At 34.6% G+C, this 14,974-nt stretch overlaps 1 protein-coding gene across 1 annotated transcript in view; it reads left to right on the top strand.

Annotated features, from left to right (window-relative positions):
- Positions 1-8,577, top strand: part of LOC145293727 (uncharacterized) — an 83,826-nt gene extending 75,249 nt beyond the window's left edge. The window contains exons 2-4 of the mRNA XM_080140177.1: positions 70-2,387; positions 6,857-7,070; positions 8,249-8,577. Coding sequence (XP_079996303.1) covers positions 169-2,387; positions 6,857-7,070; positions 8,249-8,443 — 2,628 coding nt within the window. The 5' untranslated portion in view covers positions 70-168 and the 3' untranslated portion in view covers positions 8,444-8,577. The remainder of the gene's footprint in view (positions 1-69; positions 2,388-6,856; positions 7,071-8,248) is intronic.
- The last annotated feature ends 6,397 nt before the right edge of the window (positions 8,578-14,974 follow it).

Raw genomic sequence — 14,974 nt, 5'->3', positions numbered from 1 at the left:
AAAGAAAAAAAAACTTTGAAGATCATTTGCTTATAAACGAAAATTATATGGTTTCTTTTGATTTTTCAGGGTTTCTTTTGATTTTTCAGGGTTTTTTTTTATCGATAAAACATTGGAGGACATGTCCCGTGAAATTTGATAAACAACCTAGAATTTTTTGCAGACATAATGAATGAATTAAATGAAGATGAAAAACTGTTGTGCAGAAAGAAATGGCTATCTTCGTTTGAAAGATATGGCGATAAGATCAGTTTTCCTTTGCGCGGAAGCCACTCGAAGAGTTTGGCTCCTAGCGGCCAAAGTAAAACCGAATTGAATAAGAAAAAGAAGGCGGAAACACATAATTTCACGTCTGCGAACAAAGATAGCAACATGACAGCAGTTAATAACAATCCCAAAATTCGTCATTCTATTGAAGGGAACAAAAAGTTCAAAGATAAGACGGGCAAGAAACATCACAAAGAGAAACTTATGGTCAGTCATCTGTGTAATAACGAAATCCAGGCGAGACAGAATGATGGACTTGGAGAATCCTGTCCAAACTCAAAAGAGAAGCAAGATGTTCATTCGAATAGCTTTCAGTCACGTGACACCAGTGCTATTAATCAACAACCGACCTCTTCCGGAAGTCTGAAAAAGAAAAAGAAAAAGAAAATCAGAAAACCTGACATTGAAGGGTACAATTCTAAGTGTGACTCTCGGCGAGCACCTGTGGAACAAACCACAAAGAAGGATGCGAAATCACCAGGACAGTGTGCTCAATTTGGTTATATGAAAAAAGTTAGTCCTCTCAAGTTAGAAAAAGTAACTTCGATTGGTTCACAAAAGAAAGGATGTAAAAAAGCGGGAAATAAATTGACCAAAAATGGCGCTAAAACCGACAGTTGCAGAGATTCTTGTCATGGTATTATAGAAAAAGCTGGGCTTTTAAACTTAAACGGAAATTCAAGCAATGAAAATTTTTATAAGCTTTTTACCTCTAGCAACAAAAACAAAGACAATCAAAATAATAATGATCATAATTATAGCGAGAATAGCTCTTGTACAAAACGTCTGAAATTAGACAAATCTAATGCAACTAACAGTAAGAATACGATCTCCAGTAATATTTCAACGATTAATAAAATTTCAAAAGCCACCAAAATTCATAAGGCGAGTAAAACCCGCGAAAAGATTGGGGTTAAAAAGAAAAAAAATGGCGGCGATCGTAAAGGAAAGAAGCAAGCAAAAACTTCATCCATACGAAACAAGTCGAAGAAAATGACGAAGAGCGACTTGCTCTCAACTTGTGAGCCTAAAAACAGGGGACTCCTATCGAAAGTTGAACCAGCTTTAAGCTTAGACGTCGATAATGAATCAACGGAGACGAAGGAAACGTTGAAAACGTCAGGTTGTTTGAAAGACTCTACTGTTTTTAAAGGGCAACCGGATGTTTTGCCGACGAACAATAACCAGTACATCGGCCTAGATAAGGACAATGCGTACCCCAAACTCGAGCAGTCTGACGTCGATTGGAAATCAGAATCAATAGAAGACATTGTTGCAAGAGCGCGATCTCTCATAATTAAATGCAGGAGAAACTCACTCTTATTTAAGTATAGTACGTGTAAAAGCGATCCGCAAGCGAATATAAAATCCCGACCCCTTAAGAAGAATATTTTGATGCGAGCGTCGATGAGGGACAATCTGGATGTTGCGGAAGAGAAATTGGCACTTTCTTACAATAGTCCAAACCTCCACACTCCGTTAAAACAAGAAGAGAGCTCTTGGGATAGATTCATGATTAACAGCAACGCCCGTCTGTCGAATTCGACACCCCCACAGCAGGGTAAACAAGACTGTGTGCGTGACCAAATGTACTCGACCATCGATGATGATATGGACACGTCGTGCGAACGGTCAAACTCAATGCCACCAGCAACGCTAGTAGAAACGCCTTCATTATTGTCTTTGGCGTCCGTTGAAGAGCGTTCCTCCCGGAGACACCCGAAAAAAACGTTGCTTGAGAAATTTCGGAGAGATACAAATGAATCGATTCGGACTGAAAAAGTGTCAAATGAAGACCAGGTTATTTATCATCCAACTGTCAAGCAAGAAAAACATATTTCAAATGCGGAGCAAGTCAACTTAAACGCTGGAATATCGGGGGGAAAAGTGGGACTAGCAACTAAAGAGACTGGCAATGAGAATATACCTCCTCAAACTGCGTCAACATTGATTCATGAATCAATGTGTACGGCAAATGCGGACGAAGGTGCCTGGGAAAGGCGATCTGAAACCTCCAGGGACTCGCGAACTTTCCGGTTTCCTGGTCAAGAGAAACCAATGAAAAACATGTATCCATGCTTACATCAGTGCATTAACGCAGGATATCCTTTTGCCTTCAGGTAATGTATTATGCCTTATAATATAAACATCTTATCTCTCTCATTACAATATAGTAATAAAATAGTAATCAACGTTTCACCCCTATTTCAGGGGACATCATCAGGATTTCGTAGGAAAAATGTAGAAGAAAAACGATTACAGACTACATGCGAGTGAAAAAGGAAAAAAAAAAATCCTAAAGTCTTTTGGGCCGAAACTATAAATGTGTGTGCGGAAAGGTTGGATTATTCTATGCATATATATATATATATATATATATATATATATATATATATATATATATATATATATATATATATATATATATTAAAACGATTATTCAAATACATATGTATATGCACATTTACTGAAACGATTTTTTTATCTTATTTATTTTGTTTAAAATTATATGAGGAGAGACGGTTAAGAACATATAGACTGATTACTCAGGATCTGTATTCATATTTTGTTCTCTGATTATTATATTTCTTATAATAGGGGCTAAATTGTAGAAACCATCTCTTTGTGTAATGGTGCTAGTATTTGAAATAACTGCTGATTCTAGAAGTCTTCGTTTAGCTCTATCTACAACGAATTTGATGATTATTGCATGATCCAAGTTAAACGAGTGATCATGTTCAACACAATGGCAAAAAAGTGCATTTAAGGAGTTTCCATTATTTATGTCTCTTTTATGTTCATTAAGTCTTATTTCTAATTTACGTTGTGTTTCACCTATATATGTTTGGTGGCAGTCATTACAAGGGATAAAGTATATACCGGTGTTGGATGTGAGGGTTTTGGGGGAGTGCTTAGTGGTTTTAATGTTTGTTTTATTGTTGAAGAAGTTGTTTGTATCGAATATATACCAAGTCTATATTATATTATCCCTGCCCATACTAATAATACAAAAATTTACTCTCAATAGACTTGAGGATAATTGGGGATATTAATGTATCTAGTATATAGAGGTGTGATGGACGAGGAGTGAGAGGGGCAATGGGGAGGTGTTAAACTAATGTAGGTGGATTTTAATTAACTGGGATCTTGCGATAGACTAGAAGCTATAAGGAGTAGAAAGGGAGAATATGATATGGAGGCGGTGGTGACGATATACTCGATGGAACGATAAAAATGTCACTTTAAAGAAAACAACACTACAGCTTTATTTTAAAACTTTTATCGGACAAATCAATTCAGGTAACTTAATTATGTAGTAGAGCTGACATCTATTCAATGTCGCCGCTTTCAGCCTCAATCACCGCCTTGATACAAGTCCGGAACTGAGAGCATGCCTTTTCCACAAACACTGGTGGGAGCTCGGTGAATACTCGGCGAATGGTGGCGATTAGGTTGGCGTTTGTGTTGTGAGAGGTCATATTAGTGATGTTCTCGGCATATGACGAAAGGATGCAATCCAGCGGGTTCAGGTCGGGGGAGGAATGGAGCTTAAAAGAAGGGTACAAAGCGTAGCACTCTTTCTGAAGCCAAGCCTGGGTCCCTTTGGACTTGTGGGCCAGTGCCGAGTCCTGCTGCCACACCAAGGGTCTGCCAGTACCCATCCGATTGCATTACGGAATCAGGACACTCTTCAGCAGGTTCACTTTGGCGTTGACTTTCCAGCCGACTTCAAAGATGTGAGGTGGCATGATGTGGCCCTCACTTGAAACCACACCAAAGACCATAACTGTGGCCGGAAACGTTGTTTTCATCACCCTGGGCACACCATCCAGCGTTGAACCGTCCGGATTTGCATTTTGAGGGTGCTGGCAACGATCCTGTTATCAGAACGTGGATCGGTAGAGAGTATGAGTTGTACAGAGGCACATCTCCGATCTCACTCGTTGAACATTATGTCACTTTTATACATGATAGGAGTTTCCTATCAATATATATATATATATATATATATATATATATATATATATATATATATATATATATATATTATTGAGTGGATTATTTCGATTATCGGTTATTGATACTTATTGAAGACATTTCGGTACAAAAGCTATCTAAGAACACTACCAGACACAAAATTTACCTTCGTGTGAAATTTCATAAAAATTGGCCTAGCCATTTTCGAGTCCATAGGGAACAAACACACAGACAAAGTTTCTTTTATACATTAGTAGAGAAGTGAAATTTAAATGGAAATGATTCCCGAGTGATATGATATACATCCTATACAGAATCTTTCATGCGTCTTTCTTTGACTTTGATGTTTACCAAAACGTATAAAATTGAATGATGCTCGCATTTATGAAGACCCTTTAAATAAGTATCTATTTTTTAATAAAATATCTAGTAGTTATGTTCCATAGTTGGTGGTGCATATGAATGAGATGTATATCAGAAGGTCTATGTTATGAATGTATATAAATATCTATTTATGAGTCCGTTGTAATATTAACGTGTTATATGTTAGATGTATATATAGAGAGTGTATAATATTAAGTGAAAGATGGGGAATAAAAGTAATATATCACTTTGTTATATCATCAGAACAATAAAGAAAAGTTAAAGGGAAATTTAAGAAAAAAATATTTAGCATTTGGCATTTCGAAGCTAAATGCTTCTCATCAGAAGAGGAGACGGGCTAGAATTATAGAAAATGCAAATATAGAAAAAAAAACTGGCTTAATGATATTTTGATATGAATTGAGAATAGAGGAATAAGATAATATGGTAAATAGTAATTAAAAGTAGGTGCAACATATAAGGTAAATCGGAAGAGTAGTTTATCTAGGTAATAACACAAAAAATTATTGGGCTGCATAAAATAATGGGGATCACTGAAGAAGAACCAACAATAAAGAAAGGAAAAATACGGGGGATAGAAGAAAAAGTGGAGAAAGAGGGAGAAGCAATAGAAACAGTAAATAGGGGGGGCACGGAAATATTGATATAAATACATAAAAATAGATAAAAATTAAAATCAAACAATCTGAAGACAGAAAAAAAAGGGGTTAGGAAAAATGTTTTGAAATGTGTTCAAAATAAATTTGAAAATAAAATAAAATAAAAATTAAATGATACAAGTTCTAATGAAGTCTTTAGATTCGGGTCCCGGAAAAGCGAAGAATATGGCAACTGTTTACAAATCCCTCAAGATGAAATAAATGCGGAAAATCAAGTCTTAGTACAATCCTTGTAAACCCAGAAAGTGTTTGTACGGTATAGTAACATCCTTAGAATGCCGGTATAATTCTATGAATTGGTGTGAAAATGGAAAGATCCAGATATATTCGTGTTTGTGATTAATGTTCGTTGCGTTTATTTGCAGTTCGTTGTGGGTGTATAAAAGTGTTCATGTATGCGAGTCTTTAGTGTTTGTGACCATCTACCTTCTTTATTGTTCTCGACTTGATCCGTGTATAACACGGGTGTTTAACAAGACATATGACAAACGCGGACAATACAAACGGACAGAACACAGTTCTGTGAGATCCTGAATATGACCTTAAACTATATCCGATGGTGAGGCCCCAGCTTGTGGGCTTTGGGGAGTGTGCAGCCACACTTTAATTGCCATTGCTCCCAGGTCCACTGGTAGTACCTATTAGGGTCTCAACTGTGGGTTGAATAGAACTGGTAGTACCCATTAGGGTCTCAACTGTGGGTTGAATAGAACTGGTAGTACCCATTAGGGTCTCAACTGTGGGTTGAATAGAAACCGACTTAATAAAAAAAAAATACTCTATTAAAAAATTGTTCTTCAAAATCACTGGATTCGGCATTAAATAGCCTGAAAAGGGTTGATATGCCGTAAAACAAAAACAACCAAACCAAACCAAACCAAACCAACAGTTCAGTGAGGTTTTACATCAGGTCAATAGAGAAAACATAATCTGTCCATTTTTGGGTCTTATTTGTACGGATCCGCAAAATCTACAAACGAAGATTCATCCCAAGGAAACGACCAGAAATCTCGGGTTGTATTTTCAACAACTCTTATTTCCAGAATGTTTCCCTGCTTGGAAAGTTTGCACGTTTGTCCAATTCTACATTTTTTACTATATCATATGCCGGAGAGCTTGCCGGCGTACAAAGGTCACAGCCCGCGGGCTGCTAGCTGACGTCCCTCGTCTATTCAGCTGGACCGTGTCTCACCGATTCTGAGACTCAACTGACTAAACTCTACGTGTATATAAAAACGGTGTCTTCCTTTTAATTACGTCATCAATACACGTAGCCGAAGAATCAAATCAGCTGACCAATCGTTGTCACGTAGTTTTGTTTATCTATTTAACATTCCTGTTTATTCTAGCATTTCAACGCTAACATTCCCGATACATTTCTAACATATTTTATTTTTAAAATACCCAATTCATCTCGATACATATTTTCTAACTTTCTATATTACAAACATCAACAACGATCATAATAGTAATTGCTCAAATTAATCGGCTTTCTCTCGCGACAAACAATATAACATTTATATTGTTGGATGTAAGATAACATTTTCAAACATTTATTTCTTTATTAGTAGTGTAGACTGCTTCTATAACAGCAATTGCCATCGAGTGGGATACATACATCGGAGGTTTCCGGCTATTTCCGTACCTTGCATAATAATTGGCGATGTTCAATTCGTGACGATTCGTGCAGCGCTGAAACTGTTTTCCAGATTTAATGAGAACTGCTTCATCCAGCATTTTCTCCGAACCGCGAGGAACAAATGGATTTGCAGTGAGTACCAGGTGAGTAGTTGGATAAAATGGCCGCTTATTTATGACTCAAAAAGTTCATGGTTTGACATATAGACGGCGCTGCTTCTTTATATGTAGTCACATTTCAATCGCCATCTTGTTGTCGTTCGATAACCAACAGGCAGTTTTTATTTGAATTTACTTCCTAATTACAACATAATAACGTCATTTTATTTTTTATTACAGCATAATAACGTTATTTTATTTTTACGACATATATATATATATATATATATATATATATATGATGTAATATGCTGTTTTGGAGCCATGATGTAATATGCTGTTTTGTTTTTAAATCCCCGAAACAGTGTTTCATGGTAAGCAACTGATGATCCCTTTAAAAAGAATTATTAGTGCTATGATAAATTCTAGAGCAGTCTGATGCAGTGATTGCAGGTGATTGAATGACTTACTGACTAGATGGTTTTCTAACGAATGATAAAAAATTATATTTTTTGTATAGTTTTAAAGGTTAAAAACTTCAAAGACTATATATATATATATATATATATATATATATATATATATATATATATATATATATATACTTCAGAATAGTTTTTATTTAACAATCAGTTGTTATGGAAACGTGAGATTGTAGGTTTACAAAATATTACTGGCAGTAATATCCTATAAGTTATCCCATCTAAACAAGAATTGCTCGATATGCAAGATAGAGCAAATAAATTAAATTGTAATTCAATGAATTTCAAAAAACTCTCATTGAAATGAAATGAAGTGGTTGAGTTTCATATCAAAGAATTTTTATTATTCTAAGCAAGACAAAGAATGCTTTAGAAACTTATTTTCTAAAGCATTCTTTGTCTTGCTTAGAATAATAAAAAATCTTTGATATGAAACTCAACCACTTCATTTCATTTCAATGAGAGTTTTTTGAAATTCATTGACTTACAATTTAATATATATATATATATATATATATATATATATATATATATATATATATATATATATATATATATATATATAGCGGAACCAGTGTGTTATTATTTGTGGGAGCCTTGTTTTTATGGTTTTACGTGTTTTTAGTTCAACTCAATTACCCTTAATTCTCAGTTCAAATAATTTTAATTTCTTAAAAATAATATGCGATGAAGAAAGTAACCTTTACCTTTTTATTAAACATTTTTCATTATCTTTAACAGGTATCTTGTCTAAAAAAATTAAGCAACCTGCCGGAGCTAGATCTGATGGAAGGCGATGTGCTCGTGCAAGTCAGTCCCTTGCTGCATAACTTCCACTGTTTCCAACATGCAAAGCGCCGGCTTTTCAGCGATAATCACGAAACCGTAAATGCGCCCAATTGTCACGAACATCAGTGTTCCACGCCTAAACAATGAAACCGAGTCAACCGGTCATAATACCCTTTATCGACTAGACCGCGAGGGAAGTACTGCTTTTGCGAAAATACAATTTTATTTACGAAAAACAAACTATTCTCTTACACCTCAAAAGCACAAAGATTTTTGTTACAAACTGTTACTCTTTGATCACATTTGAAAAAAATTACGCTTTCAGAAGAATTAAAAAATCACACTGTCAGAGAAGTAGACAATTCTGTAATTAATAAAGAACAAAACATTTAACCGTTCTTTCAAAGAATAAACTATCCAATTACACTTATAAAATTAATTTCTTACTTACTGTAACGAATAACTTAAAATTGGAGTATGCTTCATAAAGTTCTATTCTACTAAAACCTACGCTGGAATCGAGTTTCTCTGAGAACACTGGTTGCCTAAAATCTTAGAATGAACAGGGGAAGTAATTTTATTTCGGAGAACATAAAAGGAAATTGAAGATATTTTTTTTTCATCGCAGTCGCACAAAATATAAATTATTTAGTTACGTTACAAAATATAAACTGTTCATTCACAGTTACAAAAAAAAAAACTATTCTGTAACACGCAAATACAAAAATATTTTGTCAACAAAAATAAGCTATAATGTAACACCTAAAAATATAATGCAGCATCTATAATATAAATCTCACTTGTCTATTTAAATCTATGTATCTATGTTTGTTTGTATATCTGGTTAAAACTTTTGACAGAGGCGGCATATTTTCACAAAATCGGTATCGGTTTGAAGCTCGACTCCTCGGGCGACAAATATCGAAACATTTGCTAAAAACATTACTTTTTTTCATCCTCAACTAGGCACTTTTCTACAGGGACGGGTCGCTTTTTTCACTGATATTTTCGAAAATCATCTCCTCTTTTCGATTGACTAACCTTAATTTAAGCATTCGCCACTTCCGGTTTGGCGATGGGCACAACAGCAAAGACGTTACGTTTTTTTCACGTTCTTTTCACCCTTCGCGGTACGGGTTAAAGCCTGCCTGCGTACTACCACTGTTTTTTGCTCAACACACACCTCCAAACACCCGGACAACGCTGGGCACGCAGGTTAGTCTAAAAATATAATCTAGTACCTGAAAATATAATGTAACACCTAAAAATATAATATAACACCTAAAAATATAATGTAACGCCAAAAAATACAATGTAACACCTAAAAATATAATGTAACATCTAAAAATATAATGTCACGTCTAAAAATATAACGTAACACCTAAAAATATAATGTGACTCCTAAAAACATAATGTAACGTCTAAAAATATAATGTAACACATAAAATATAATGTAACACCTAAAAACATAATGTAACGTCTAAAAATATAATGTAACACATACAAATATAATGTAACACCTAAAAATATAATGTAACACCTAAAAACATAATGTAACGTCTAAAAATATAATGCAACACCTAAAAATATAATGTAACACCTAAAAACATAATGTAATGTCTAAAAATATAATGTAACACATACAAATATAATGTAACACCTAAAATATAATGTAACACCTAAAAATATAATGTAACACCTTAAAATATAATGTAACGTCTAAAAATATAATGTAACATCTAAAAACATAATGTAACGCATGAAAACACATAAACGACCGTTCTTATAAGTTGAACAAAAACATTTTAAATAATGTTAACGACAAATTTTGTCAAATTAGTAAACAGCGTTTGTTATCGTTGTCTTTTAAAAATATTTTTAAAAAATTTAAATACTAAAAAGATTGAATATATGAGAAGCAAATAAAAGACGTTGACACGAATGAACTTTGGATGAAATATTCAAATAAAAAGCGAAGCCATTTGCTTCAAATTAGATGCTTGTTTGTTAATCATTATCATGGCTATCGGCCGTTGCGTGGACTACAAGAGGGATACGTGCTTACATTGAATTAAAAACAAACAAACAAACAAACAAACAAACAAACACTATTAAAGTTTTAATTTAAAGAAAATAATTCATGCCGGTGGCAGTATGGCTTTTCGTAGGTTAAATAAACAAATAGCTGACCAATGCTGACGTCACGCGGAAACTTAAAATTGTGAAATGCGAATATAGGAACGAAATTCTTTTTAATATTTTTGGACGCAAAAAACAAAAAAGAAAAACCTACTGTTTTTGTATTTTCTCTTTTCCAGATATATTTTAAATTCAAATTTGTACATATTATAGTTATTTTACAAATAATTACACTAAACTTTCGTTTATTTTGTTCAATTTGTATCATTTTATCTCGTCTTATTTCTGAAGTTAAAGAAAAGGAAGTTGCAACTCCCTTTTTTAAAAATAAATGTTAACCTTAGAACATCTAAAAAAATAAATAATTAAAACTTTTAATTTATATACAAATGAACTAATCTCGCGAAGAACCAATTTAATAAAAACATGTCACAACTTCCAGATCTGTTGCTATGAATTATTTGTTTTATTAAAATTTTTGTTAAACGCAAAAGATTTCGGTAAATAATTGTCTGAAAAAGAGAAGATCCCCGCCCCCCAAAAGTCGGGTTGCTTTTCTATTTCTGCGTCAAAAACTATTAAAATACATTTAGTTTTTTTATTCGCATTTCGCAATTTTAAGTTTCTACGTGACGCCCGCATCGGTCAGCCATCCTGGCTATTCAATCTACAAATAACCACAGATTGTCCCGCCTACATATTGCGGTTCTTACAGATTAATGATAAAAGTATCATATTTACGTGGGATTCCGTTGTGTCTTTTTATTTCCAAAATATTTTTTGTTTCAAAGGGAATTAACTACTCGTATGTAAGGACGAATAGTTAATTCTCTTGTGTGTCTTAAATAAGTTTCCAGACCTTTTTTCATATGGACACTTTTATTGATAGTGCACACTTGAAACTCTAATCCCCTTCAAAGTAATCTCCTTTGGCTGCAATGCACTTGTTACCGTTCCAACAACTTCTGAAAGGCCCCATGGAAGTCCTCTTCAACGAGCGTGTCAATGACCCTGATCACAGCATCTTTCATATCATCAATTGTCTCATAACGACAGCTTATAAAGTTTTTCTTGAGTTTAAGGAATAACCAAAAGTCACACAGAGAAAGGCCGACACTATAAGGAGGATAATGAACTATCTTGATGCCTATCTTGGTCAAATAGTCTTTGACAAGGACGGGGAACTCTTGAGACAAACTTCGTGCAAATCTTCCGCATCTTCAGTTCCTTGTGAATAATTTGTACAGTTCCCACACTGACATCAAACTGTGTATTGTCTCTATAAACACATGACAATCCTTTTCCATGAAATTCTTTATTTGGCCAATCAATTCTGGTTTTCTGACTTCCGTACTTCTTCCACACCTCTCATCATCCTTAACAGACTCCTTGCATTCCTTGACTCTCTTATACCTCTTAAAACCGATGCTCGGTTCATGCAAGATGGTTCAAAAGCAGTCTGAAGTATTCCATACATTTCCAAGTTTAAAACAGAATGTTACTGCATATCGTGCTTCGAAAGTGTCCCCACGTCCAGATTGCATTTTTGAAATTCACCAGCTGTGACAATCAGGCTTTAGTAGGGTGTATTCCAATTTCTGTTCATTTGAAGCTGAAATCATAAAAAATGACCAGTCATCTCATAAGATATGTAGCAATAAAATACTGAATTTTCAGGAATCTGCGATAATTTTAAATGCCCGTACAAAAAAATCTGGAAACTTATTGAAGGCAACTCGTATAATTTAATATTCGCGTTTTGCTTATTTACAGAATAAATAAATAAATAATCATTTCCCCACAAAGACGTTTTCTTCAAGATGAGAAAAATACATAAACGTTTTTCTATGGAAAACAAAATTGTATACTGAGGCGATACTATTTTTTTAGGGCTAGGACAACAGCATATTCTTTTCATTGTTTTGACTCTCTAGTGTGTATCCGTTGATATCTTATCTGCTTTTATATAGCGTGATGTGGTTCTCGGTTGATTAACTGTATCTAACTGTGTCGGATATATACACGAGAGTCAAAACAATGAAAAGAATATGCTGTTGTCCTAGCCCTACTTATGAGTCACCACCAATGGCTCGAAGCGATTCGAGGATAAGGGTTAAGATGAGATAATAGATTTTCAATTGAAGGACGAAGAATAATATGAGGTGATTGAAAATGATTAATGAAGTAAACTTTTGATTAATTATGTAGACGGTTCATGACAACTACCAGTCAATTATCATGTTTTATCATGTTTTATCATGTTTTATCATGATGCACGTATGCATTATCTTAATTCTTCGCAGACATTCCAGAATCTCATCAGGTTTGACATTCATCGGGTTCCAAGCGTTCTGGACGAGATAGACTCATAAGTTACGCATAAGGTGTTGCTTGGTTGGTTGTTTTTGTTTTACGGCATGTCAACCCTTTTCAGGTTATTTAATGCCGAATCCAAATATTTTGTAGAAATTTTTTTTAATAGAATATATTTGTTGTTTTCAAGTCAGTTTCTATTTAACCCATAGTTGGGACCCTAACAGGTACTACCACTCCGGGTCAGAGTGGACTTGGGAGCAATGGCAATTAAAGGGTGGCTTCACACTCCCCAAAGCCCGCAAGCTGGGGCCTCACCACTGTATATAGTTTAAGGTCCAGGACCGCATAAGGTGTGTAACGATGCATTACAAGTAGGAAAGATGAGTCAACCTGAAATATAAAGGAATCCATTGTGTGCTTCTGTGAAAGGTGATGAAGACGATTCGTCAGTGACGCAGGGACAACGACGATTTTGTTACATGAGATCGTTTTACTCCCAAAAACGAAAGAGAAACCAAAACGGTTTCGCATGATCGGATTTCTGACCTTCATACCGTGCAGGACCTTCGGAGGTGTATACGTGACTATGGACTGCGTACAGACAGTTCTGATCTTACGCACCACCTGTTTTTCAGGGTCATTATAATTCCCTCACTCCCACCCCTTTCGATCATCGCCTCGGATTATTAGAAAAATCAATTTGAAATGTTACGAGACAAACAGTGATTCGTTGGATCAATGTTACTACACTGTATAATATTATTATTTCTTACTGTTATTTTAGCCTCCAAAAGCAACAGTGTCACTTCGTATTTGGGACCAAATGTCTGTTCATGCTACGCATGAATTTCTGCATGTTAGTACATTTACGGGAGCAGGAATCCGGGAGAGAATTCCAAAGTCTAGCAATTTGGCAATTTTATAAGTTCCAAATCTCAGCCACTATTGACCAGAATTTAACAAATGACGGCTCGTTGGAAAGGTAATGACCTAATCTGTGTAGTGGCATTTGACCTTAAGGTCGACATTAAGGGGATCATCCATCACTCAAAGCTTATTTTTGGCACTTTTTTTACAGCCATAAAATGTTTCAATCATAGTCATTTGTTTTCCTAGTTTTGCATATGAATTACAAAATATCTGATATTTCCCCAAAACTTCTGGCCTTGATGGAAGGGAGACAAAAACTTGCTACTATGATTTCAAATGATCTATATTAACAGCAAGGGGAGACTTGATTCCAAATATTTCTCATATGTCATATCTCCCCTCTTTGGTTTTCATACATTCAGTGTATAAAAATTATTTGATACTGGAGATATTCATAATCGTAGCCTATTTCTAAAAGAGGGGAGATATAACATATAAGAAAATATAAGAAATATTTGGAATCAAGTCTCCCCTTGCTGTTATTTCAGATCATTTGAAACAATATCAGCAAGAGTTAGTCTCTCTAGAGGTTTTTGCAAGTAATCCACATACATTACTGTTTCGCTGTATCACAGCTAATCAGTGTGGTTGCTCAGGCAACTACCTCAAGCCAGGATCGAAACCCGACCGCCCAAACGACAGTCAAGGCTTCTCACTACTACACTAATCGGCTGCTGCTGTGCGGGTACTGAATTGACAATATATATATATATATATATATATATATATATATATATATATATATATACTAGCAAAAGTACACGTAGTTGACTGGGTGCAAAAACAGCTTACAGAAAATGGACTCTGATTTATGAAAGTATGATAGGCTATGAAAAGGAAGGGTTGTAAAGAGATAGCTTCGAATTTGGGGGTATCAAAACAAAAGCAAAATATCATGAAAGTAAAAATAAAATAGATAAACCCCATAATTTATTATACCATACTTGTTCACGCTTAAATACTTATCACAATATTCTGTGGATCTATATTAAAAAACCTTGCTAAACTTTGTGACATATTTCCATTCTATGGAGGTCAGGCGCGAACGAACACACCATAATGTTATTATGCTATATTTCTTCAAACTGAGACATAATTATCAAATTATACTTACGCAGATAGATATGAAAAGTCTTTATTAAAGTTTGTGCCTATTTCCATTCTATGGAGGGCAGGCGCGAACGCAGACCCCACAATTTTATTATATCATCCCTGTTTAAGTTAAACCATACTTATCAAATATTTTTATGTACATCTATATGAAAAACACTTGTAAATGTTTTTTTTTTAAAG

The sequence above is a fragment of the Euprymna scolopes genome, chromosome 15 (assembly GCF_053919585.1).
Source record: "Euprymna scolopes isolate OS-2025 chromosome 15, ASM5391958v1, whole genome shotgun sequence".
Lineage (NCBI taxonomy): Eukaryota > Metazoa > Mollusca > Cephalopoda > Sepiida > Sepiolidae > Euprymna > Euprymna scolopes.
Note: the sequence above shows the minus strand (reverse complement) of the source record. Positions and strands in the feature narration are given on the sequence as shown.